The sequence below is a fragment of the Varroa destructor genome, unplaced genomic scaffold (genome assembly GCF_002443255.2).
Source record: "Varroa destructor unplaced genomic scaffold, Vdes_3.0 BEIS01000002.1, whole genome shotgun sequence".
Lineage (NCBI taxonomy): Eukaryota > Metazoa > Arthropoda > Arachnida > Mesostigmata > Varroidae > Varroa > Varroa destructor.
In genome coordinates, this window is record NW_019211455.1 from 55,171,995 (window position 1) to 55,199,674 (window position 27,680).

General features: G+C 43.7%; 1 protein-coding gene across 4 annotated transcripts; it reads right to left on the reverse strand.

The window, feature by feature from the left end:
- Positions 1-1,593: 1,593 nt before the first annotated feature.
- Positions 1,594-27,118, reverse strand: Bap170 (Brahma associated protein 170kD). Of its 4 annotated transcripts, none has more exons than XM_022791662.2 (12): positions 25,243-27,118; positions 24,627-24,720; positions 16,993-17,264; positions 15,798-16,555; positions 14,831-15,618; positions 14,383-14,532; positions 11,607-12,197; positions 10,420-11,136; positions 9,987-10,220; positions 9,331-9,666; positions 8,208-8,957; positions 1,594-7,749 (listed from the first exon to the last, which is right to left on the reverse strand). In XM_022791662.2, exons 1-12 carry the CDS (start codon positions 25,317-25,319, stop codon positions 7,681-7,683), a joined length of 4,836 nt encoding a protein of 1,611 aa, XP_022647397.1. In that variant the 5' UTR covers positions 25,320-27,118; the 3' UTR covers positions 1,594-7,680. The 4 variants fall into 4 exon arrangements, with proteins under 4 accessions (XP_022647397.1, XP_022647396.1, XP_022647398.1 ...); XM_022791661.2 differs by having other exon boundaries at positions 9,265-9,666; positions 25,243-27,113; XM_022791663.2 differs by lacking the exon at positions 11,607-12,197 and having other exon boundaries at positions 9,265-9,666; positions 25,243-27,094.
- Between the last annotated feature and the right edge of the window lie 562 nt (positions 27,119-27,680).

Here is a 27,680-nt window from a genome sequence, read left to right on the forward strand (position 1 = left end):
GACTGTGGGAAGACCATGTCGGTGTATCGGTCCCAGTAAATACATCCGTGGGCTTTGTGCCGCAATAATTTTACTGTTAGACGAATTTTTATTTTTAAACATGTGTAAACATAAAAAACCAATTATATTTATAATCACGGTGAAGTCGAATCTCCAATTATTCCTTAATAGCTAGAACAGTGCTCCACAATATAGCTTAAACAAAGTCTTTCATGCAATACAAACTGAGAATACGTCATTCAGGCAACACAATTTTCACAGAAATATATATTTGATTACGTATATACAAATGACGCGGGTTAATAGCTACAGTAAAGTCTGTCTTGCTGGCCGTAAACGGCGGTGCTACGTTGTTTTTAAACGCGGAATAGGATAACAAATTGCCTGCCTCGGTGTATGACCATCTAAATTAACACGCTTTGTAGAACAAAGACGGAATCTGTCCTTTAGAGATAAACGTATACAGCCACAGCTTTTCCGTCTCAAGCGCCCCCTATGAAGTCGTTTTGGATAGAACAAGTTCGCGAACCTAGATTTTTAGCATTGCTAAAACCCGCGTAATAGCGTAGTGAGCAACGTGTTTCCATGCTAAACTTAGCGACATGTGGATGTCTAAATTCGAATCCGGGCGTAGACACACTGCGTCTTGTGCTGGAAGTAACTGTTTGAAACAATGCTTAAAGGCTGAAGTGTCGGACGTTAAACGCATTTAACGAATTTGTTTAGGCACATAATAAAAGGGAAAGGAAACGGGCATTGGAAAGAAGCGGGGCAAAGAAAAAGGAAGATTCGGTACCCTGGTCTGACCAAGTGTTCAAAGGGAACCCAGAGCTTTAGAATTTTGCTACAAAAACACATCAATTGTTCCAACTCATCGGCGTGTGTTAGGAGAGGTGAGCTAACAAGTCTACTTCAAAACCTAAAGATACACTGCATCGAGGCCACTTTCGTCCAGTGTCATCCCCACTTAACCACGCTTAGAAAATCGTTCACATTGGTTACAGTGTTCTGTCATGTAAAGAACATGCCGTTCACCTCTTAGACAAGAACGAATTTTTTGTTCATAAAGAAGATACTTATCAGTTAGTAGGAAATGATTCAGACGTTGCTCAAAGCAAGGGACTTGCGCAAAATGAAATCGGTAGGGGAGAAATTCCGTGTTGGTAAGATAATAACGTAACGGCCTACTCAACTTCGGTATTACAACACAGATAGCTGAATCCATTAGGAGCATTGTGGTAATTTATCAAATTTTTCGCGGGTGCGCTTAATCTATTATCAGAAATTTGCGAGGTTGGAGAGAACATTTATATTCACTGACCGAGTAAATCAATTGGGTGCGCCTTACTAGAATGCTCTGATATGCATTGATTACATATATATTTGTGCATATTACTTCACTCTAGCTATGACGCACAATTAACCCGGTCAAAATTTCTAGTCTAATATCAGCGTATGGTTGTTATTAGATAATGTTTATAGATAATCATAGAGTGAAATTTGTTTAATGAAAGGGTATCGTTTTTAGTATTATCACGTTCATCGACATGGATGGCTATTTGCATGGAGTAATGAAATGAACACACGTTTAACGGAAATTATACTTTAATTATTTTATTTTACAAAATAATATGTCGCTGCTAATGCTATGGGTATTGTTGCTGTTGTTGTTTGCTGCTGTCTTCACCACGTGGTCAGTCTCATCATCATAATTATTGTCCCATTTTTATTGTCTCCCTATTTTTACTTGCTGTTTCTCAGTTGCCGGTTCATTCCGTGCTCAATCTTCTATCATCATTACCATCAATATATTTATTAATATTTTTATTGTAATAAGGATAATAGTAAACAATATATTTGTTTTCAACTACCTCGTATCCCTTTCGGAACGAGCACACCATGTTTGCTAATCAACTCGGCTCTTCCCAGGGCCCAATCTACACAACGTAACTTGTTACTTTCGTCTTCCTGTGTCTATTTTGTTGTTAAGTTCTCGAGTTAGTAGAACCATTTTATCTCGCTTCATATTCGTTTTCCTCGCCCACACACAATATAGATGTATCTACCATTATAATAATAATTATTATTATCATCATCATCATTAATATAGTCATCCATATTATTATAATTATTATCGTTACTATCTAGTAGTGTACATATCGTGTTCTGTACTGTGTCGTCGTCTTTATGTACTTTCATTTAGCCTCGTACCCGCATACTTGTCTGCTTTTTTGTCATTATAAATAGCTCGGCTTAAAAACAAGATGTTAGATCAGGCTAACCGTTCAATTGGCTGCCAATCTGCTGATCAATTGGTTCATTGACTTATTAACTGGCTATCGACTCGTGAATGATGAGAGAAATGATACAAAAAAGACGAAGAAGATAAGCTACATTTGTTGCGTTCTAACGATACGATGAATTTACTCTTCGTAATAAACATAACCATTGTAATACACAAAGTGAAATATACTACCAAGATTCAATGATAATATACCGTATAACCACGGGGGAAAGTGGGGGAAGAGATGCACCGCTTAGTAAATGGGTATTTTCCATCTGCTGTGCCAAGTGAGTGTGGATGTCTATAGCGGTTTGCCTCTCTACGTCTGCCAAATGTGGTTATCCTGGGTAATGAATTTACGGCATGTGGTCATAGCCTATTCATCATAATATGTGCTATAATAATATAATCTATAAACTAATAAAAACCGTTTTTCCTTCGAACTAACATGATAACATCATGTTGTGGCGAGCGATACGGAGGCGACATTTCGGCTGTACTCTGCTTTAATAAACAGTGAAGACTGTTAAATAACAGCTGTTACGCTGCTCAATGAAGACGATTTAGCTTTTTTTCAAAAATAAACACTGGGCACTATTCGAGGCCTCGAATGACGACAGAGCCGCAAGACGATAACCAAATCGGCCAAATTTCCCTTTGATATTACGAAATAATGTAGTCCCAAATGTAGGATATTATTAGCCGAATGGGCGGTGGTGATTCGTTTCAATAGAAAAGAACTAGGTACCGTTAAATCAACAGTGTGTTGAGGTCCTTTAAAAAGGCCGCAAATCGAAAACATCTTCTGTCTTTAAAGAAAAATTCTCCTAATTAGTCTCAATGCACGTATCAATCCCGAGAGATACTCGTCAAAAAGTATGCTATGTGGTGAGCTCCGAAAGCCGCCAGGATGTGACCTCCCGCCCCGGTCTACCGTGCTCTCCTCGCGTTTTATGAACGTAAACGGGGTACAAAGGTACATTTATTACTTGGAAAGAAATGCATTCAATTTGATTTCATTCTCTGATATGATGACCCAATACCGATGCTAGAAACCCAAGACCGTAGAATAATAATAAAGTGTTCCTTATTACCGGCGCCAATGCTTACACTCACGTCACTTTTTCGGTTTCTGCTGCGTCAACAACATCTCATCCATTGTTTCATTACCCAGAATAGACACATTCGGCAGAAGCCATTCATAACACACATTTCCTCATACAATATCGTCTCAATATTTATACATGCACACACGAATTCACGTTCAAATACATACAGCGACACACATACCATACACACTATATGTTTGAAAAAGGACAGCGCTCTAGAGACGCTGCAAGTACTGCCCAAAAGAACTAGATTCTGGTCGATTTCGATTCGCGTGTTGTCTTCTCCAATAGCGTTATGGATCGTAGGCCCAGCAAGACGTAAATGCCACTCTCCGGCTAGTATCGCTTATTAAGAATCGCGTGATTCATGTAACCGTTGCACCTTCCGTGAGAGCCAAGTAAGAAGGAAGGTTCAAAGTAGCTCATATAGGTGTCTATAAAGCCACTGACTGAGATGATGCTAAATTTGCTCAATTAAATGTTCCTGTAATATTTAAGCCCGGAGCCTCAGCACCTCTACATATGTGGTTCGTGAGCTTAGGTAACTAGCTCAATATGGCCATCAGCACTGCATATACATACAGGATTCTTTCTGTATCCCAAATCAAAATGGAAACAGTACGATCCTGCCTATCGAAATTGAGAAAGGTGGTAACAGGTGTTCAGAAAAAAAATGGCTTCACCGACCTACTTTTCTCCATTTCGGCTCTTCTGTTGGCCGAGGGCACTGGTGCATTATAACTTTCGTTAGTGTTGCCTTCCCATAGCAACACGCCTAGGTGGTCATTTTACACCATTATGCGACAATCCGAAACGCGTATATACAGATCTTCAACTGTTTCTCCATTTACAATCAATCAACGGATCAGGTCGGCATTCTAGTTAGCCAATTACTTATTCATGGAACGGCATTCTGAACAAACAGTCTGTTGTGTAGTTATTTCCAGCCTTCACAGCAAGCGTTATTCACTCTCGAACACATTCGAGCATGTTCTGATTTATGAATACATGTACAATACCAATCATTAAATAGTTCTCTTTTGACAAACTTTCCGAATGATTTACAAGATGGTGGCCAAGAATCAGCTGATAGTGGACACAGGAATGAGTCTGTTCTATGAAAGTAAGATTGAGTCCATTATCACCTTCAAATATTTCGAACTCTTCGTGTCTCTATGCATTGTACGCGTTTAATAGCTTCTCTGGTCCCCATCCTTTCCAACAAATTCCTATTAATAGCTTCTTCCTTCATCATCACCACCGCCATCGCACATTTGGTTCTTCCGCCAGTCCTGACTGGCCATTCTATCCGTAACGATCTCTCCGTAAACAATCTACTTATAAACAAGCTTAGCCAGCCATCTCGTATTATTAGGTGTCTCAGAAAAAAACTGTTATACCGGCGTCCCAACTTTTTTTTCGAACCTTTCGGAAATCACTGTTACACATCTCTTCCCGTTGAAGCCATCGTTTCTTTACCTACCTAGATTACATTCGCTTGTTCTGTTTTTCACACAATCGCCGTCACATCCTCAAACCGCTCATTTCGTTTAGCGAAACTGTAGAATTTCATAATAATACAGGCTGTTTATCTGCTCGATACTGTACATATTATATAAGTGGCCGACAAACGGCGTATTTACACACAAAAAACCTTCTGTTTTCCACCATATAGACACACTTACACACGCATTTCTGATTTTTATCTCTACATGGCCATGGTCTATTGCGATTAGTCCAATCTCATCAAGTTGACTTTACTTTTCACCCCTAAGCGCAGAGACAAGGTGTCATTCCAGCATTAGCTTTGTACCCCCCTCCCCGCAGCGATTTTGGTTTAAATACCACAAGCATCGACTATTTAGATTCAAAAAAAAAATATATATATATATTTTAGAGTTCTCCCTTTTCAAAGCGTCTATTGATTTGGGTGTTCTTTTGTTTCTCATATAAATCGTAATATTCAATTCGTCATAAGCTGCTCCATCAAACGTGTTTATTCCTGCTTCAAGTATGGGATAGTTGTCCTTTATGTGCAGTACAAATTTTGCCTTTCCACAGGTCGTCGGAACTTACTCAAATCGGGCACAATTGTCGACGGCCTCTGCCACAAATCTCTGTGATAGCCTTGCGCTTCATCTTGCATCCTAAACAAATAATAAGTCTTGCCATTATGATAAAGTTTCCCCGGGTATTGTTATTGTCTTCTATTTTGTCACCTGCACAATGGGGGTGATATTAAACAGTCGTTGTGTTGGTCAATTTCGGCCACTAAACAGTAGTTCGTTCTGCTCACTCACTTATTTCGTCTTTTTTTCGTTCACAATGACTTCCTGTCTTCACACATGTCATTCGTAAAACTCGCTTAGTTACGCTTCACTATGTCTGTTCGTTTGTTGTTGTTGATTTCTTCAGTTTCCTATATCTGCGGTGCACTCTCCAGTGTTCCCCGGGTACATTATCATTGTTATTCTTAATACAAGAGTTCATTATGGTCATCGTGTAGTTGCTGTTGGTTTTAGCATCAGCATCCTTATCAGTAGCAGCATTTCTTTATCATTTTCCTATTTCATTGTTCAACGTACACTTTGTACGCTATCAATGAATCAAGTTATTCTTCACACGCGCACACACACATATATATATATATATATATATATATATATATATATATATATATGTAGAATTTTATAATTCATATGTATATGCTATGTACACACACAGACAAGGCTAAGTGCCGTTAAGTGCTGTTGCTTGTACAGCTGCTGCAGCTGCATCAATAATAGACGTACTTCCCCAAAATCAAAACTGTACCCCACCCAGATATTTTCATTTTCGCATTATTATGTGAACCACCTACGAGACCACTGGACGTAACGCCAATACGCACGCATGCACAGCTTTCAAAAACCTAGCCAACTTTCCTGATGCTGCTCTATCTAACTGAATACCAATTTTCATGTTACTATCTCTGACATTTAGCCGTGTGTCATCATCTACTGCTTCTGCTATCGCTCCTTCTGCATCCGCTATTTTCAATGCATGCCACCTTCCGCCTCGTATCACCATCTAATAAACATGTACGCCTTAGTATTTTCTATTTCATTCGAGCCACCGGTGCACATCACTGCTTAATCACCAAACTAGCCACCCCTGCAGGCTAGGTTAGACCCTCCTGTTCGGTATTAATTACACTAGGCGTTTTGTGATCGTACTCTATTCTTACAGTTTACTTCCCCCACATACTGTGTTTATCCCATTCAGCATTTATCTCTGGTTATATCGCTTCGCCCAGACGAGAAGTACAACGTTCATGCACACACAAACATCCAAACATTCATTCAATGGTGACACGGCCCACAGCTATGTGCCCAATTTCGATACGAAAACACATTCCGAGGTATTCGATACCCTTTTGTGGTGGTCCTCTGCCACGCAGTTCGTCCTTCATCAGCATCATATAACGTATTCTCTCTCTGACTAATGACAGCACGTCTTCGTGATGTAGTTTACAATTTTTTCGTTTCATCTTCTCTGGCGCTGCCCATAACGAGCATTGTCACCAAACGCACCGTTTCAATGGTATCATTCTTTAATGATTTCATCGAGGAAATCATAAATTATAGCAATTTCTTTTTTATGCGCTTGTAGAAAACACTGCGTGCAGAATCACCGTTTCCAAACGCTCATACAGCATTAATAGTAGTACTACAAATCTGGGTATATATATACCATTTATATATATATATATATATGTATATAGGTGTTATGTATGTATATATATATATACACGTTTTGAGACGCCAGTGGCAACTCGAAATACAGGCAGGCGAATTAACCAGAAAATTTAATGGTGTCAACGTTGCGACAGAATGGTTGAGTCTCCCCAAATCGAGCCTGCCGACAAATTGCAGCCGATAGAGATCGAAATATGAAAAAGCCCAGGTTTGAAGTCTCATAGATATAGATGATACAAGCTTTGTTGCAGAGACAGGGTTAACTGAGACAAGTATTGACATAGTACTACTTCATAGTTCATCCGTTACCGTAACGTCAAAGGTTTAGCGCACAGTCTCTCTATGGTACACAAACGGTTCAACATCGGTAGTTACGACGACGCCGCTGTCGGGAGTAGAAAAGGGGAAGCATCTCATGACATTGCTGGCAGGGGTGCGTTGTTTTTCGTTATCTGTTATTCACTGGGTTGCTTGTTGGCTCAGTCGTTATCTTCGTTTGCAGTTCAACTCCATCTTTTTCCGATAAATTGGTCTTTTCGGTGTTAACTCTTTAGTCCGTAGAATAACGGGGTCGCGTCCCCTCCTGAAACAGCTGGCTATGCTCCATTGATAACGTTGTCTGAAAAACGATAACGTGTGTTCAAAGTAATAAGAAAATACGCACGTTCACATTAGAAACAAGCTACAAAGGCTCATCTAGAAGTGTTTCCAATGGCCTATGCAAGTTTTTATGCTGCTCTTCGGTAATTCAGCTCGAGCCTATTCACATCGAGCATTTCTATAGACCCAGCTACCATCCAAACGTGATAACAGCGTTTAGTAATTGCTCGTAACAGTAACTTGTAGCGAATAATAGGTGTCGTACGATGGCCCACTCAGTTCAGTGATACTAACTAAGCAAATTTAGTTAGATATATCCGGCATCGCCGTTATGCGCTGCGTTAGATCAGTGATCACATCCGGATACCTACGAGTCCAAAGAGTTGGTTTAAACCCACACAACATTAGAAATCAATAGACAAGAACCCTTTTCAGTGACTTCTACTTAATCTCAGCGTCTCTCAACTTTCGGCTCACCTTAGCAGCCGAGTCCTGTTGCATATGCAAATCGGCGAGACATTGCGCCACTGTACGTGAACTCTCTAAAGCCGACATGGCCACCTGTGAAAGTCTGGATTCGTACTGCGCAAGACGTGACCGGCATGACGGCACATGTCGCGCCAGATTACGCAGAATTAACGCGGCTGTCAGACGCACACTCCGAGTGACCGGGTGTTCCCGTTCGTCGGCAGCGTCCCGGTAGGCGTGGAACGACGCAGCATGCCGCCGAATAGCGTGGGCAGCGGCGTCGGCTGCGTATCCCGGATGTGGAGGGGGCTGAACAGGAGCCGGTAAACTGGCTGCTCCGAACTGGCTGATCTGCTGGCGTCGAATAGCCTGTACGTGGAGATGCGCCTCAGAACAGTGGCGTTCTTGTACGTGCGTACAGAGAGACAGACGTCGACGGGCCATGCCGTCACACGATTCTTTATCGCCACCAACGCCCCACTGGCAGAATAGACTATCACGAGCTGGGTCCATATTGGGTGGTGGTTGTACTGGGTTAGACCCTCCACGCAAACCTACATGGGCATAGATTGCGTGCAGGAGCACGTGGCGAGCGGAGCCAAACGACTGATCGCAGCCTTTCCATTCGCAATAATAGCGAAGTACCCGTTTTTCGATTGCGGGTGCCGCTGGAACTGGGACAGAAGCAGATAGTGCAGGTGCTGTGACGACAACCGCGGAGCCAGCACCATGAGAAGGGGGCACGGATCGTTGAACCTCCTGCAGGTCAAAGTTGAACAAAATCATGTAAAAATTCATTTCGTTAGAAACTGGAGATCAAAAGAGTTACACGATTAGATGAATGATTTGAATCGAACACAGACGTCAGAAGCACTACAGGCTGTGGCCAGCACGCATTTCTACACAATTAATTCAATTACATATAAGAATTTACTTTTACGATGTTTTTTTGTGCTTTCTTCGCTGAGTAATTTGATAAAACTTTCAATTATATATTAATATATATAAGGATTTTCTCTCAATCACGTATCTTATTCAAATCTAATAGAAGGCATCCGTTTTCTACCTTGGGCTGTTGTATTGTTGACTGAGCCTGCGGCAGCAAAGGCTGCGCTGATTGTGGCGGCTGTACCTGGGCTTGCTGTGCTGGATCGACGATACAGGTCGGCAGAGTCTGCTGCTGTTGTTGTTGAGGCTGCTTGTTAATGTTTTCATGAGGCTGCTTCGCGCCTTCGATTACCTCTTGTTGACTAGCCTGTTGTTGGTGGCCTTGATGAGGTGATGATACTTCAAGGTGGCTTGAAAAAGGGATTGTGTCTTTCGGCGCAACGAGCACGCTGCCAACAACAGATGGATTGCTTGTAGCAACCGTGACAGCCGAGGCAACGGGCGTTGAGCTTGAGTCGATGGGGTTACCGCCCAGTGCAACTACACCGGTCTCCCTGGCTTTCACGTCTCCATTCGTATGCTGCTTATCAGAAACAATAAAATTGAAAACTTTTGTGAATTTATTTTCTTGCTTGTTTTATTTATTTTAAATATTTTTTTTACTTATTTATTTTACGCATTTCATAACTTATCGGGTTTTCTTACCTTTAACCTAATAAAACCTTACATTAATTAGAAAAGCTTGTTTCTACAAATACATCGTTCGGACGTTTTTTCACGCCATGATCATCAAATCGCTGAATCAAATGTTCAGTCCCATGGAATGCACATTGTACAGTACGAGCAATTTGCTATGATTTAATTCGGTATTCAGCTTTAACACAAGCAGATACTACTTACCTTGACAGGCGGCTGAAACGGCTGCTTCTCGTCATCTTGCATCAGTTTCATCCTTTTAGCATTATTGTTGTTATTTAAGATACTGCCGCCAGTACTTGCAGTTGTAACTTCCATTGCTGTGGAAGTTGTTGTAGAGTTCGGATTGCCACTGTTCGAATCCTCAATAGTTCCGTTTTGAAGCAGCTTCGATAGCGCCGAATTGGCATTGGTCGATAAGCTGCTTTGCTGCCTTTCCTGAAATCGGTTGGTGTAATGGAAGTACGTGTCACGTCCTGAGAACACTATTTGTACCTAAAGATTGAGTGGAATGTGCTCTGGTAAAACAGAAAACGAAACATAGTAAATACGATACTACTAGGCGAACAAATACTTAAGCGATTTCTGGCTTAGTTGAACATGTATAACAACAATAATTATTGACAACAGTCTTTACCTGCGTAGCGTCCTGGCTGTTCGAGTCCTCAGACACGAAGGTAAGTCGTCGCTTGCGGACCTCCATCGTATTTGAGGTGGTCGTGCCCATGGCCAGCGGCATCTCTCCGTTGGGTAGAGATAGTCGGCTATCAACCAAAGGCACGCTGGTTCCGTTGTTGCTGTTACTATTCGTTCCGGTCATTACAACGTCTACGGCTCCGTTTCCATTCACCGCTGTTGAGGTGGTACACCGCTGAAGCGGCGACTGCTGGAGTGAGGTTCCCCTGTCGAGGAGACCGTTGAGCAGCGGGGATGACTTATAGACCTTGGCGTTGGAGGTAGTATTCGAGATAGCCGTTTCGTGGTTTCCATTCGCCTTTGGCGTCGCAGGCGCTGTAACCATCACTCCTACAGTTGGTCTCGTCGTGACGCTTGTGGCCTCTGATGCGGGACCGACTCCCCTAGAGGCAAGCGGCTCACCCGTCGTGGCTGCAGAATCTTTCTCAGCGACACCGTTCACATGAGGTCCTACGCCGGCGACAGATCCTGCGCCATCTTCGGGCTTGACCGCGGCTGTAAGTACCGGAGCTGTTGTAATAGATGCTACCTCTCCCGGTGTCAACGCGGTTTTTGTCGACGGAGGTCTTTGTACAGCCACTGTCGGTGGAGCTTGGGCGCCTTCAGGCAAAGCCGCCCTAGCACTATCCAGCGCTGCCTTCTGGAGATTCCGCGAGACCTAGAAGAGGTGATAGCAATCAAATCAAAATTTCTTATTACTGGACTGTATACTGCGCACCGTACATGCTTGTGAGGAGTGCATGCCATAAAGAGAATGTCTTACACTTATCGTAGTTCGTAAGTCCTTTCCATGGAATTTGTGATCATATGTGTACTTATGTAGACACTAGCTTCTGCCTGGGGTATATAGGTTCCTTTTAAATGCATAATGTTGACAGAACCGTGTATGTTCCAGGACATCGAGGAATTGCTTATTCACAGGCTTGTTAATCTATATTTGTATATTACCACCAACAGATCCCATCGCTCAGTATCCTCACCCACCAGTAAAACGATATTTATTTAACGTATTATGTTGACGACCATAGCCTGCGTTTTTAAGCCGGTAGTAAATGCTATTCTCCTATTCTGCGGCCAGTCACCGTCAATTTATCACATTCGCAAAAGCTCAAACCTATCGCGACCTACCTTACAGGCCAGTAAGCTTTTAATCAGGTTTGAACTACCCGAACCAATACCCGGAACGGTGGTGCTACCGGCAACGCTCGTAGCAGCGCCCTGACCAGCGGACGCTTTAACCGCGCCGTCATCGTCTGCTATCAAAGGTTGTCTGCTCACGGAGCCCGGCTGGGCGCATTGCCTGGGCGCACTCAGTTGCGCCTTGAGAATGCTACTTCCCGAGCCCCCGCTGTTGCCCCCGAGGAACGACGCTGACGGATCGGCCGCGTTACTGGAGGTTATGGCAGCGACAGCGGTGCTGGTCGTGGGCTTCGCCGAAGAAGCACTTCCTGCTACTGATGGGTGCGTCGCCCCCGAAGGGGCCATAGTCACAGATACTGACACGGCGACAGTTGCCGAAGAAGCTGTCGTACCGGGAACTGGAAGGCCAGTCCCCGTTGGTTCACTGCCGGTGTCCACTGCTGTGGACGTGCTTGCCACTGGCCTAGCCAGTACGCCTGCCGCTGCCGATTGCGAGCCGATCGATAGCTGTTTAGGAGGTGTCGACGCGATGGAAATCGTGTGAGTCGAGTTCGGCGTATTCATAGCTGTTGCGGAGAGCTATAATTATGTCAGCAATAGACGAACACAGAGAGAGATGCGATGGACGCCATGTCATATCGTGGGTATTCATACAAACGTCGAACTGATTTCAAATTTTTTTGCTGTTCTCTCAAAAACAAAATGAGTACGTTTTAGCTCTTCTCAAAGTCGATTAGTGTAAGATGAATGCAGGCAAATGCAAACGCGCACGCAGCCGAATCCATTGCGATTGAATGCTTAAGACACGTCCACAGAATCCGTCATCATCCAAATTCTATCGGCGATTGATTCATGCTTTGCGATTGTTCTGCGATATCCACTAGCTCTATAACAAGCTACTTAAGGCAAGCGACAGATTTAAGGTTATTATGAAGAGGAATGCTACCAAGTTACCGTGTTGCGAGCACCAATTATTACCAACTCCATGACGATGTGAGGAGGTAATATGTATAGGTTAACCCATACGGCTTATTTTAGCACGTCGCAAGCTGTGCAAGCTAAAGCTTATCATGAATCAGTGGAGGGGAAGGGATTTGCTTATGTCCGGTCCTTACGTTCGCGTTTGGCTTGATCAATTAATCAGACAGTAAACATGCCTCTCTTAGTTCACCAAACAGGACATTATCGTATGGCTCTTTCCACTCTCTCACGCACAGCGTGTCTACGTGAAGACGTGTGCGTGTGCAGAAGCGTGCAAATGCCAGACTCGCTAGTAACCAGACACACATAAATACTGGACAATCCCATGAGCGCAATAATTGTCAGTCTTCTGACTATGATCAGCAGGTCGTTTATGCCTGATACATAACAGGTGAGTCAGCAATGGAGATTACAGTCAGCCCGAATACCACGTTATTCGATGTTAGTCAAAACATTTTGTCGTGCAGGCAATACGCCGCTGTAGTGTTAGGCCATCGATATATAATCAGTTAGCTCAACGACTGTAAACCTGCGAGGGTGTGGTCATTAGGAGACTTCACACATCCGCATGTCCTGAACGTTTGGTAGCTTGAGCGAAAGCCCGGACCATGACTCAGCTGTCTGTTTAGCAGACAGTCTCACAGAGGATAGCCTTTTTGTATCTTCGTAGATGCTTATAAGCTGGCTTCATTGAAACTTCAACGGTGTTTGTGTGGTCGATCACTGGACGAACCGATGAAGAGAAATAACACATAATCACTCCATTTTTTAGTTTATTATCTACATCTATAAAAGGTGGCAATATTACACGTTTCAGCTTTTCATTGTCCTCAACGTTATAATGCTTCAACGAGCTGGTCTTTTAATCCTTCTGCAGAAACATCCTTTCGCAACTAGATAGCGTCAGCAATCTAGATAGCCTCAATGGGGTAGCGGTCAGGCCGATAGAGCCATTTTAACTAGACACAGTAAAGACAATACTATATATATATATATATATATATATATCTATATATAATATTATAATATTAATATTATTGTCCCTCCATCATTAATCGATAGTGACCTTACGATCACGTCGGAAAAAAATGATGCGGATTTGCCTTTTTTTCTACGCCGTCCTTCCTGTAATTAATTGTGAGTCGGTGTATGTTTAGCAGGGCGCTGGTGATGGCAAATAATGCAAAGATGCATGCAAGTGATAACAACAACAGCAGCTATGTGAAACTTATTAATAATATGTTAATACAAAAGAAAAACAATAATTAACGAAATGACTAAGCAAAGACATTAATTCAACCATTCGGCTGGCGCAGGTCTCATTCAGCAATCATCAGTCAATTATCAATCAATCAACCAAAATTGACTTCGTAAAGTTAAGCTATTTGGCTTACGATGAGTAAAGTACGTTGCATCGTAGAAACGTGGGGAAATGAAAAACTAACGATGCGTTATTAGCGTTAAATAGCTAGCCCAGCAAAAGGGTCATTCACAGATGCACAAACAGTTGAATTATTGGCGGAATAACGCAAACAAGAGATTGTGAGTGGGTACAATGTACGCAGTCGTACGTTGCTACCATAATGTAATGTTAGAAAAATTTGACAGAGTTACAAAGCAACGTAAAATCGAACGAGTGCCCTTTGCTTAAAGTCTCTTTAAAATATCACCATTTTGCTCTCGATGTACTTCTAAACTAAGAACTTCAAGTTACCAAGTAATCCAATATGGAAAAGTAGCTGAAAATAAAAATCTTTTGTCTTACAGCTGACAAAGGACGTACCTGGTTTACAACGGCTGTGGACGCCCCCGCTTGTGCACTGCCTACTCCGGTCTGGGTCACAGTTACTGTGAGAGGCACAGCCCGACGCCGCAAATTCTCATATTGGAATACCTGGCTCAATTGTTGGTTAGGGCCTGTCACCTGAGTCACCTAATAGAGGAAGATACATTGTTTTATAGTTATAATCCTATGTAGGACCATCTATTTGCTCATTGCATAAATTCGGACATATATCTACAGGCAATCAAAACAAATAAATACGTCGCGCACTCCTTCTCAAAGCTCTTCGAATCATAATCGACTATTTTGACTGGCACACTGCTGAAAAATTGGTCTCATATATACGCGTAGATTGACATTAATATAGCACCTCCATATCTTGGAATCATCATGTGAAACTAATTCACAAACAGCCAAGCTAACGAATCCTTCAACACTAAACATGTACCTTGAGAGCTGATTGTGGAAAGATCGTTCGAATGCATGTTGAAAAGTGGTGTCCACTAAGAACACTGCGACGGCCAGCCTTCGAGCAGAAATTCACGTAATCAGCGTAAAGCTCCTGACGGCCTACGGACGATCCCGGCGTCAGCTCGATATGCGCGCGTATCCATGCTGTAGCCAGCGCTTCCGTCTCACCCACAGAACCGGTGTCCGGGGCGCCTCCTGGCATAGACGGAGCGACAGTATGAACAGGCGGGGTCGCTCCAATGGGCGGTTGCGCTCCAGACGCAATCCCTCCATTTGGCTGTCCCATAGGCCGACCCATGAGTGGTTGCACGGGCGCTGCTGGTGGTGCCATATGCGTCGTCTGTACGACTGCCGGCATTAGCTGCGTATGGCCATGATGCGACGATAATGTTGAGGGAATGAGTGGCGCCGTTGCTGGCGGCAACAGAGGATCAAAGTGCTCCACAATCTTCATTCCGCGTTGAGCTCCAGGGCCGTACGCGATAGGGTCCAACGATAACATCGATACCAGCATAGCGATCGCATGACGGACAGCGACCAGACGTTCGCAGACGCCATCGCCTAGCTCGGTCAACGCATACAGCGTTTCAAGGCTGTGAATTATCAATAGAACATCGTGAACGGTTAAAAGTTCGAGTAGGCGCTCAAGCAGCGAGCTGTCCAGTTCGGCGACGAGCGTCTGTTGATTGCTTTCACATTGGGCTAAATGGGTAATGATGTCGAGGCAGCGAGTGACCAAACCCCGATCCTCAGATTTCAAGATGCCTGAAACGGTTACACGATAACGATAACAACAGCAACCTCAATAAGCACATGTAGAAGATGGGTAAAATGTAAGTCCTCAACTGCTGTGTTACCATAAAAAAATAGCTTATATTTATGCTATTTTTGTTCGCTGAACATACGCACCCTTATACAGTTTCTAAGGCCTAATTAGTACGTACCATCGATCGTGAGCCGTAGCAAACTTCGGCAGACGATATCGTCATGTACGTTGAGCTGTAGATGGGGTGCAACATTTGATAGACAGTCGAGCCCCACCTGTCGCAAACTGGCCCACCGACTAACCGCTGCCAGCATCATCATTCGAAGAAACGCTTGGTTCTGCGCTAGTATTTGGGCATTCGCTTCCTCAAAGCTGAGGTTATGTAGGATCAGCGCTATGCGCAACACCCTCTGCGCTTCGGCGTCTCTCGGACTAACCTCATTATCAAGGTTGAAGAAATCATCCTCATCTTCGAGAGCCTCTCTCGTAGCCATAAATCCACCTTCGGCTATTAGCTCTACGCAGTCTCGTTCCTCGACAATTTTTTCGGCCGCTTCAGCAAAACGATCTAGCGGGGGTAGTCCTAGACACAATCCGACGGCGGGGTCGACGTGCTCCTGCCAAAATCTCGTCATCCGCCGTGCCTCGCATGCCCGCCACGATTCGTCGAGGGTATCCCGCAACGTACCATCGTCGGCTGTTAACCCAGCCTGTGACACAAGGAGATCAACTAAGCGCGGCGGTGCCTTATTTAGTTGCATGGCATGTCGACCGCCATTTGCTAAAAGCGTGCACACATTTAACGCGAACGTCTCCTCATTCGGTAAGCCACTCTGAAGTGAAAAACACAGCCTTTCGAACGGTGATACTGGCGGGGCGAGTTGCGTCGATAAGCCGTAATTTGCTCGTTGGCCATCGGTGACTTCATGCTGTTGCCTAAGAAGACGAAGAGCGCGGACATGATGTAGAGACCCGTTATGAATTATTGTGATTAAGAAAAGTGGGTAGATTCAATGTTTTTCTTTACTTTTTTTGCCTATTCAGTAGAACTACTGAATTATTATTATAATAACAACAACATTATTATAACAACCCATCTGTTAAATCAACTTGAACAAGCTGATTTAACAGATAGGTTGTTATAATAATGTTAATCTGTTATAATAATGTTAATCTTCATTTAATGCACACATATATACGAGACTGAGTAAGTTCAAGCATGATTGTTCAGTTAAAATGCTTTAATCGACTCAACGGTTTCTCTCTATATGCACTCCAAATTTAAAAATGAAACTGTTGGCAAGGATTCCAGAGCCAGTTGGAATGTAAAGCACATTTGTAATCACGCATCGAAAGATTTCTTGATAACTTACCGATTGTATGACATGGGCACCTGAATTACGAAGGCATTTGCGCTGACCCCACCTCCCCGTGACGAATTTCGCCCGCCACGAAATGATGATGAGGTTACTTCGCCTGAATCTTCCACCTCGAGGTCGGGGTCTTCACCGAGGAAGGTTACTTTTTCGTAGGTTCCCAAATAGCGCTGATAAATCTGCCGAAGTACCAGCGTACTATTTGGACATTTGTCCGGAAACCGCAATGCGTTTGTAATCTCATACCATCGTTCCGGACGCTCGTTAAGCTGAAACAAAAAGAAGGCGGAAAGAAATAATGAAATGTTATAATAATGAATATTTTGTTGTTAGTTTAATCATAATCAGCAATATTTAGTTTAGGAAATAGTGGTCAAACATAGTAATATTATAAAATCCACTAAGTAACCAGACGCTCTGTATGCACTATATATATATATATTACACTATCATCAAGATTTAGATGGAAGTTTTATCACCAGCAACTTTTTCACTAAAATTACTAGTTCCATGCGTGTTTCAGATTACAATTATGTCAAATATGTAGTGTCACTACACTGTAAATGTGCGGAAAACGATTTGTTACTAGCAGATTTCGATATATGTTTTAGTACTACACTATGAATCATGTCCAGAATCACAAAAAGCATATTACTCTAAAGAAGTCATGTTTGAAAAGACGAATACTGCCCTATTGAAGAGTCAAAAGTTAACAATGATAGGTCTATGATTGAACGTTAATGATTTGTCTTTTTTTTTCAGTTATTGACTTTGAATTCATGATGTAACTCTAGCAACAGGAAGGCAGTTAGGTCCCCCACTTAACAAAAACAGTGAATAGACACCTTTCAACATAGCACTTTCCACGCCCACTTCCATATATAGAACCGCGTATTTCGACTAAATTAAATAAGTATATTCCTATGTCTTCCCTATAGTGTTATTCCTGCAAGAAATCAACAGGTTTTTACGGCGACCTGTTGCCGCCAGCGCCTTTTAGAAACCCCATAAATGGGCACATCTTCGTAAAAAAACAATTATTGATGCAACACAGATGATTACACATGGAACGTTACGCCTGCTGTATGTATTCACGTAGGCCGTTTTCAGACAATTTCCACTCGTGAACTATATGAAAAAATACTTCTTAAGTATTAAAATAGTTGAACCAGCCCTACGACTGTTGACAAAGCCACGTATTGCTGCGTATTAACTGCCATAATCTGATAGTGACCCGTGTGAACCCCCTATCACGATATAGTTAACCAGGTGCAAGTATATGACCGATCAGCCTTTACCTAATAATGTACTCGGTGTGGTTGTTATATAATAGTAATCGACTAAATCACCGAAAATATTCAGTTCTTTTTTTTTATTCATAATTTGATGTAAAATGCGGGGCTAGCTAATCTTTCGGTTTAGCACAAGACACAAAACATGTTTCACGCTTCGATAACATTAATTGCCATTGCACATAATCATTATAATTAGGCGTCTGATAGAGAGCGCTTTTGCATTTCAAGCTGTTGTATTGGTGTCCATCTTTTTTCTTTCGGATATTTCGATTTGTAGTGTAACCTTAATATAAAAACCTCATCTAAGATTGTAATAATGTAACATTAGGATAGGCTCCATCGTTTTATGAAAATTGTGCACTAGCAAAGGGCGTAGTATCAGCCCAAAAAGCACTCATAAATTATCCAACAACAAGGTTCAAAACTAGATTTAACGGGCGAACACATCGCGGCTTTAATCACTTAATTATACTTCTTTAGTTAATATAGTTTACAAAAGTATTTAATTTATTGGCAGCGAGAGCTGTATTGTCGAGTATCTGTGTCGGAGACTAAAATTTGCTGGAAGCTATATCTTTACCACTCACTTAGCTGTTGTGCTTGCTAGCTGCCGAGAGACGCGCGTAAAATACTGCGCGAAATGCGCTAGCATCTTAACTCCTTGGGGAAGGGTCTAGCGTGGGGTACTTCGCTTGTCGGGTAAGATATGTCTATTGCGCAAATCGTTTTATGAAAAGGCCATTGGTCACTCATACGATATTATCGAATAAGTAGATTTCAATCCTATACTTTAATGAGCATTCACGGTCACCTCTTCTTCGCAGTCTTAGTATAGCCGTCCAACAGCCTCTAAAGCTAACTACAAGCATTAATCTGTTTGATATTACAAGTTTCTTATACACTAATATCTACCTTAAAGTTAGGTATTCGCAATAAGTTTAGCTGTCGGTATCCTAACAAGATCACCCTTACGTCTCGAGTTTTACGCCCTGTATTGCCGTTAGGCATTCCATCAGACGGCTGGCTGGCTGGCTGGCTTTCAGCACGAAACAAGGTTTGTCTATGCTCGAGTTCGAATCTAGATCACAACGTGTTCCCCACATTAGCAAGCTTCTATTTTTTTTTTTTGGTAATTAACTAAAGGGTAAAGGATCGTTCTAATCAATCCTACACTATTTTGTAGGTCAAAAATATTATTATGTTTGCCTTGGTAGTAAAACACTTTATGCCAATATAGAGGAACGAGACTAGTTCCAAGGTACTTGATTTCGGACAAAGTTTCATCAGCGTAACCATACATAGGTTATCTACACGTCTCGCCAATGTGAAGACACGCATGTATATGAGTACCATTACATAACCCACCCGTCACATATTTCACCAAAACCATTCCATTTTCGCAACCTATTTCGCGTATTAGCGATGCTTCTCACGAGTTACACATTTCCCGCGAAGCACACACGACGTCCACGACGCTACTCAGCTGGAGACGCACGCTATAATAGACAATCATTACAAGCCACGCTTGCCGACCTGGCACCGCACCGCGCCGCACGCTAAACGCACGTGCAGCGCGACAGCGCCAGTAAAAATTATACACAGCAGAGATAGTTGAGATTACTCATCTTAACGCAGACGAACAGTTGTGGCGACGCTGCGTTCCCTCGCGCGTAATTAAGTACCAACTAGACCGACGCTGCTATCGGCATTAATTCCAATTACGCGCGACGATTTGCCGAAGCCCATGCGTCTAACTGTCTAGGGGCACTCGGCTGTATTTCTGAGATCATGTATACTGCCGCTACTAGAGAGTGGCAGTGACTAAACAACAGTAATATTCGTGCTTGCGAATTCGAACCTGAATATAGAGGCGATATTTGTGGATTATTGCCGGTAATAAGCTAAGAGCAAATGCATCTTGAACGTAGCCAGTGTAAAACATTACGATTATATTATTGAATGACTGGTACCGATAAGATTTAGTAGAGGGTCGCCCACATTTCGTCGAGTGTTTACCTAGTGCGCGCGCCAACCAGTTAACCCCTATGATAGAGCACTTTCGTAGAGTTGAAAGCTGACTACATTTGGCAAAGCACAACAGGAGCGCGAAAAGTCGAAAAATGCCGACGTGCTATAGCGGAAAAACAGGCGTGAACACATGTCAATATCAGCTCTTCTAACGACTAATTTTCCTTTCCAATTCCCATAATAGCAATGATGTAGTAAATGCTATAGGCGTTAGCCCAGCATCAGCTCCTTCCGCGCTTAATCTTGGCGACGATTCTGACCCAGCGGTCCGCTTGCCAGCGCTTCGATCCGATCCTACCGTTGTTAGCGCTCCGCCAGTTGGAGTAACGTTATGCGCCAAGTTGGTCCTGCTCATCATAGCCGTAGGCCCGAACAATCTACTCTTACTACAGATCTAACAAGTGAGCATACCATGACAAAGACCGTATACACGATTTGACCCGGCCGACATTCGTTGGGCAAAGCAGCGTCCTGACAACAAACCACTAAGAATACAGATAGATTCAACTGCTACCCTCAGTCTATTTCAATTATCTGATAGGAACGACCCAGTAAGTGTTATTGGTCCTCCTAGAATCTTGAATACCTAGGCAAAATGTTCGTCAGCTCGTCGGCCTGTTTGACACGATTGAGGCATGATTGTGATTACGCACGAACTAAACGTTAGGCGCGTAAAATTTAATAGCTACAGACGCTTGGAGAGTGTAGCTGAAAATCTGAGAATTTTAGGCAATGAACTAACGTGTAACATATTTATATGGTGCTGGTGTACGGCTGCGTCCCCTTAGCTGAAACAATGTTTATTTGCCCGTCGTTTTAATTGAACTGTTTCTTATCCGTAAGTAGAAAGATGAGAGGAATGCCACCATGAAATACAAGAAAAGACCCCAATTTATTTTCAGCATTGCATTAATATTGGTACGTTATTGACCAATCCAACTAAATCTAGCTAGTTGTGCCGCAGCTGCTGTTAGTATATAATAACGTTAGGGATAACAAACACAGCGGATGCGAAGCATACATTCATTTATCTCTGAATGGCTTGACGCTTCTGGAGTTTCTGTGAAATTTCCGTTGGCAGTGCGCGCCGTTCTTATTTTTTGGATACAATTCGAAACGACTTACGGCTAGAGGACCGGTTGAACTCATCAACTCAAGTGTGCGGATCATCTATGCTGCCTGGCAGTCTACGGGGACCTGCCCAGTTCGGTTTTGTCTGGCGCGAAATTTTCACGTTGCATACAGCACGGCGGCATATATCTGACGTAAATGCATTGCCAACTCCACAGCCTCACAGGAGTCCCCGGATCGTGTCGCGTGTAGTTTTACGCGATTTCGTTCCGTGTCTTTACCATATTTTTCTTGCCTTCTTTTTGTTTACCTTTGGTTACTCCATGTAGAGAAAACTTGCCTGATTGTCGTTCTACATATAGTATATAAGGAACGACAAAACAAGTTGAAGGATGAACATGAACATGTTCATTTTCAATATAATCTAATGTTATCATACGTGCTTGCTGCACGGATCGATCGGACTGAGCTGACACGCACTAGATATCAATCGCTGGTAATAGTCATTGCTGTTTTGGGATTAACTGATAACAGAACCCTAAATCATATTTCTTCTAATATTTCTCCATGTTAGCCTTCGAATAACACGTGTGGGACTAGTCACAATTATTAATTATATGCACAATCTACACACACAGAGACCACACAATGTCGAATCTTACGATATTTGTCTAAATTTAGTAAAATTCAAGTACCGCATATAATATATATATATATATATATATATATATATATAAATTGTCGAAGTTTGTATAATTTTGACAAATGTGAATTTCTGGTCCCTTTTCTCTGTTACTTGAGCAAGGCCTCCCCAGACGTTATCCATATTGTACGAGCAATTCAAGCATTCTGCACTTTTCAAAATGCGTGACGAACTTCTTCAGACTAATCAAATACATGCGTACCTCCATTGAACTTGCTCGTTTTGTCAAAAACTCGCGTAAAAACACCGACTTTACTGGTAATCTAGAGTTTTCGATTACTACTATTATTCCCTAGCAATTTTTTTCGCAATAGAGGTCTATCGTAACTGAAACAATATTTGATCACCAGATAAAGTTAGACAAACACGAGAGACGGCCAGGTTGGTTAGTGAATTGAATTGACCCTAATATCGTCCAGCAACTACTCCTAACCAACAAACTGTCCATAATAATATCACAATAGAGCTTAATTATTGATATAAATCGGCTAGCTATTAGCCACAATAGCACTAATGCAGCAGTGTTTTTACCTGTCGCATCCATTAACAGCTCTCAAACTATCGTATCATTACTGGGGGGCCCTAACGATCGCCAACTCTAACGTTGCGGCTGGCTCCTTACTCACATGCAACCAACTTCGCCGTTATTAACATTTACGTACGTGTGTCTCTCATATGAACTTCATCTGTTTTCGATTCGTTTTTCTCTGTCGATGCCATGCAATTCTTTCAGCACAGGCTGCTCGCTATGCCGAGAAACACGCAACGTTTACAATAATATATTGGTAATATATACAATAATTACCACACAGAATAATATATTAGTGTCATCTGCCCGTATTATCCTACCAAAAGTTTGTCTTTCTGTTTGTTTACCAGACCCAAATCCACCCTTTCGGGTCGTTGTCGAGTAACTGGTTTTTCGCAGCCACTAGAGCTATGTTGGGAAAATTCGCGCGGAAGATCAATATACTTTTTCTCTAAAGAGAAAATGCCGTATAATGTAATGCTAATTTGGCCGATTGTAAACCGATGGCGACAACTTTCTTCTCGCTTGATTGCATTGTTTCAAAATATTGCCACGCCATCGTTGGTGGCCCCCATTAAATGTACTCTTTACATTTCAATGGATACATTTCTGTTAAAGTATAAATAAGTATGCTTAATTTGTGTTACATGAATAGGTGTGCTCTATGTGCAAACACTATGTCTAAGCTAGCTATATAAGAAAGCTGTTCGGTATAGCTATTAGGGATAGGTAGCCATTCGACGTGACTTCTAATACAAAAATAATGAGCCCCTTACCTTCACACAGACCGAATAAATTATGTCTAATAACAAGCGTGGATTCGTAAGAAAGGTGGCGCTCTGACATACGGCTAATATCTCCTATATTGCTTTAATTCGTAAGTAAAAAGAAGAATAAATTTAATTTACTAGATCCAGGTCCGCTTTTGTTGCCTGATGCTATCCAGTTTTTTCGACATAGATTACTTGCTTCGCCGTGAAACCTGCCACACTTACAATAGTTTATTAGTATTATCCTACAATATGATATTTACAAGAATAATATGACACTGCACTGCAACAACAATTATATCGGGCACACGTCATTCAACAGCCAGTTACTCAGCCACTTGGGTAGATATTAAACACTGGCATCAAACAGCCCACAACCCCGCCATCAGTCGCTGCTAAAGCCACTATCACAGCACACTTAATAGTCCACTGCGGCGGCGGCGGCGACAGCAGCAGCAGCGGCGGCGGCGACAGCAGGCCAATCTGCCTGTTAGGCTTAGCTAAGTACGAGGCCCGGAGAAATCGGTGGCCCCCAGTGGCTCTGACTTGTACAACCAAAGAGGTTGAGCGGGTACTCAAGCCGGCCTCAAAGGATTTCCGGTAGCGCTCCACTAGGCTCCCCGATATGACAGTCCCACAGACGGGGCTTCCCCCGTTATGGACCGAGCCGATTGTTGCGGGCTCTCCTCTCACTACCCGCAGCCACTACTATTGGTCGCTCAGCCAGTGAGCCAACAGGCAGATACACATAAAGCCGCTAGCAGCCAGCCGCCGTTCGCACGAACGAGCAGGCAAACTTCGTTCGAAGCAGTAACGACGAACACTTGGTTGCCCGTTCTCACAGCAAACGTACAGAATCACAGCATAGACAGCAGGTACAGCGGTGGCTCGTAGCGAAGGCGCGACCGGTCGTTTGACTGGCTAACTGGCAACCTCGAAATGGCCAGTGCTTTGACACTGGCTGCACGAACGGATTGTGGAGTTTTTGGTTGAATGTTTACTTGACAGACATTTCAAAGGAACTGGACATGTAGATAGAGCTGCGCTTTATCGTTGCAGTATACATCGCTATTGTTGCCTGTCACCGATGTCACTGCAGCGGGGTGACACTTTGTTTGCGCAGTACTGACAATTGCAATGATTATGTAATAGATACAGAGCGCAAAGACGATGGCCGACGAACATGTTACGCAATATGACATGCAAGTACAGTATCGTATATTGCAAAAGCTCACCTTTCCAGATCCTCCAGCAGCGGTCACTGTCTTGTAGAGTTGGTGCAAATCAATCTCCTGGCCGCAAATCTTGGGCGCGAATTTAAAGTCGGTTCTGCAATTCGTCGCGATGAGCGTACACGGACAGGCAGAGATACAAACACACATTAGCGCGTCAAAATAAAGAGACAGATGAAAACACGAAATAAATTGATTCAAACATACGCAACTACTGGACACATCGATATAATATTCACAGAGCGATTAGGATACACGATTGCGCTAGACTGAGTGGATAGGCGGGCGATCGACTCGTTGATTCCTGCTTAGCCCGGCCATCCCGTGAGTTGGCCGATTTAAAAAAACTACACACATAAAATTCGTCGAAATAACCACCAATCAACCCTTCCAGGCGAAAACGATTATGAGAGTAATCATTCTGTTCTACAAAGCACTGCTTGTTGTCGAACGCCCGCTTTCCGTACTACCAGTCATTTAGCAGACTGAATATATTCTGATCGACTTGAATGGCTGTTACTTTTTCGTAAGCACTCGCACGTTTTTTCACTCGCACAAACACACAATATACACATTTTACATTTATATCTCGCACTGTCTAGCTAGTTGTCCCACTCACCCGCGTCCACGGTGGAAATCGTGTAACGTCTGGACGAACTGCGAGGCCTCCGTGGCCTCTGGATGGAGCTTGTCCATGTTCGTCCTGTCGATGCAGGCGGCCCAGCGGCCCTCTATCTGCGACTGACGTTAGCTTATTGTTGTTGTTGTTGTATTCGCCAGTTGGACGGATTTGCGCAAGCCGCGGGCTGGAAACTTTTTACCGCCGGCGTTCGCCGTTTGACTTTTGGCGTCGTTTATTTTATGTATGTATCTACAAGCGTTACCGCGCCTCGGTCGCCCCTCGACCTGTGGCGGTACGCCCGTCGCTCAAATAGGTAGCGGCCCCGTTCGTTTGTCACGAGCGATTAGCCCACCTTCGAAAATCGGGTCCCCCCCCTGGAGCCTCGACCAATCGGGTTAGTCGAGTCCAGTCTGTGAGCGATTTCGACCTCTCGTGACGGCCATACAGACAGGCTCGTTGAGGACCTCGGGCGCGGGTGACAATTGAATCAGGGCACCAGGAATCAACTTCATTAAATGACGACAGGCACGACCGCCGCGAACAACACCAGGAGCACTACAGCCGAAGCGGTCCTAGTAGGAAGAATTAACGTCGTCTATATTCCAGGTTATTAGGCAGCAGCAATGCAATGGTCGGGTCCGGTTCGTCAGTAAGATAGCCAAGCAACAAGCAACATCCAATAGCTGTTCCACCAGTCACTTAATGATCTCTCTCGTCGCACTGTTGTTTCTTGTTGTAGAAGTAATTAGTTGTTGTGATGGCTGTCGTTACAGGGACTCCAAACACTCGCTATCGGTTCTGCTGTTCTTATTGCTGCTACTGCTGCTGTTGTTATTGCAGCAGCAGCGGAATAGAATTCGACTCGACCGGTGATTAAAGATCGGAGCAATAGTTATTTGTTAGTCTACGGCCTGAGCGGGCGCCACGGCTACGAAAACGGCAGCACCAGCAGAATACATCACGCATTGGCAAAGACACATCTGATACACTTTGATTCGCATCAATCGTAGTAATAACACTAATAATTTCAGCAGCAGTAACAAATTAAGCTGCCGTAAAAATAACGCCACTTCGAATCACGAACACCACACCGCCAGCAACATAAACTCCAATAGGAATATCGGCACACGAATAAGAGACAGGCCACCACGGTCGACGGACACTTCTTGTTGCTCAGAAGAAGCTACTTCCGTTGGTCGTTAGTCGCTGGCCGAGTCAACGAGCCAGCCGACGACTAAACTAATGAAAAAGCAAACAAGCGACGAACGCTTTGAAAAAGAACCTCGAACGCTGCTTGAACCAGCTCAACACCGCCTGCCGTTTCGTACTGCTTCACGGCGACCCGCACCCTCTGCGGGGAAATCAACACAATTCGTTACCGCTGCTGCACAGGCAGGCAGGCAGGCAGGCAGGCAAACAGGCAGACAGACTATCCACCACCACCACCACCACCAGCAGCAGCACCACGGCTGCAGTGCTGCTACACTCTACGCACGGGCCCAACAGCAGCAGCAGCCAGTTAGGCCAAAACAGCAGGCCAGCGGAAGGCGGTCGTAGGGTACCCTGCTACTATATGAAAGACACAACGACGACTCTAGGACGACAGCAGCAGCAGCAGCAGCGGCAGCAGCAGCGACATAGAACAACGAGCGAGCTAGCTAGCCAGCCAGTCAGCCAGCCAGCCATCCAGGCAGGCAGGCGGACAACGAACAGCAGCACATCTCTACAGCACCGCACAGACAGCGCCGCTACTCAGCACAAGGCAGGGAACAGCCGGCGCAGCCGCCAGCGCAACCAACAGTTTTAACAGCAAGGGTAATAGCGGGAAAGCAGCCGCCGTGGTCGTCTACAGAGCATCAACACAACACAACCAAATCCAACAGATTTGTTCGGCGGCGGCTGCTGCTGCAGACCGCCGCCGCTGCTGCTGCTGGCGCCGCCGCCGCCACTGTGGGCCCGTAGGCGCTTGTTACGGCAAAAGTGGCAAAAAGAAGTAGTAGATTGGCTCCCAAATGTTGTTTGGGTTGTTAGGCGCTCCACGAGAAGGCCTTTAAGGCGACGAGCGGTTTGCGCGCGGGGTAATTGCACGCATTAAGATCACCACCGCCGCCGCTGTTATTAGAAAAGAGCGAACGGCGTGGCGGGAAAATTTAAATATTTGAGTTCATATCTGGAGGAAAAAAGAAGACGAAGCTACAGCTATAGATGAGATGTTGAATGTTCGGTGTGATATGATGACCGTAACAGTTGGCGTGAGATTAAGATATTACGGAAGGCTGTTGACACTAATGCGGATGTCAGTACGCTGATTAATGAATATATTTGTGATCGACTCAGGTCAAGACGGAGAAGTCTTGGCAACAGTTTAGTGGGTAACGCATTTGCCCGCTAAACTTGAAAGACACGTGATGGTCTGGGTTAACTAGACTCACTTC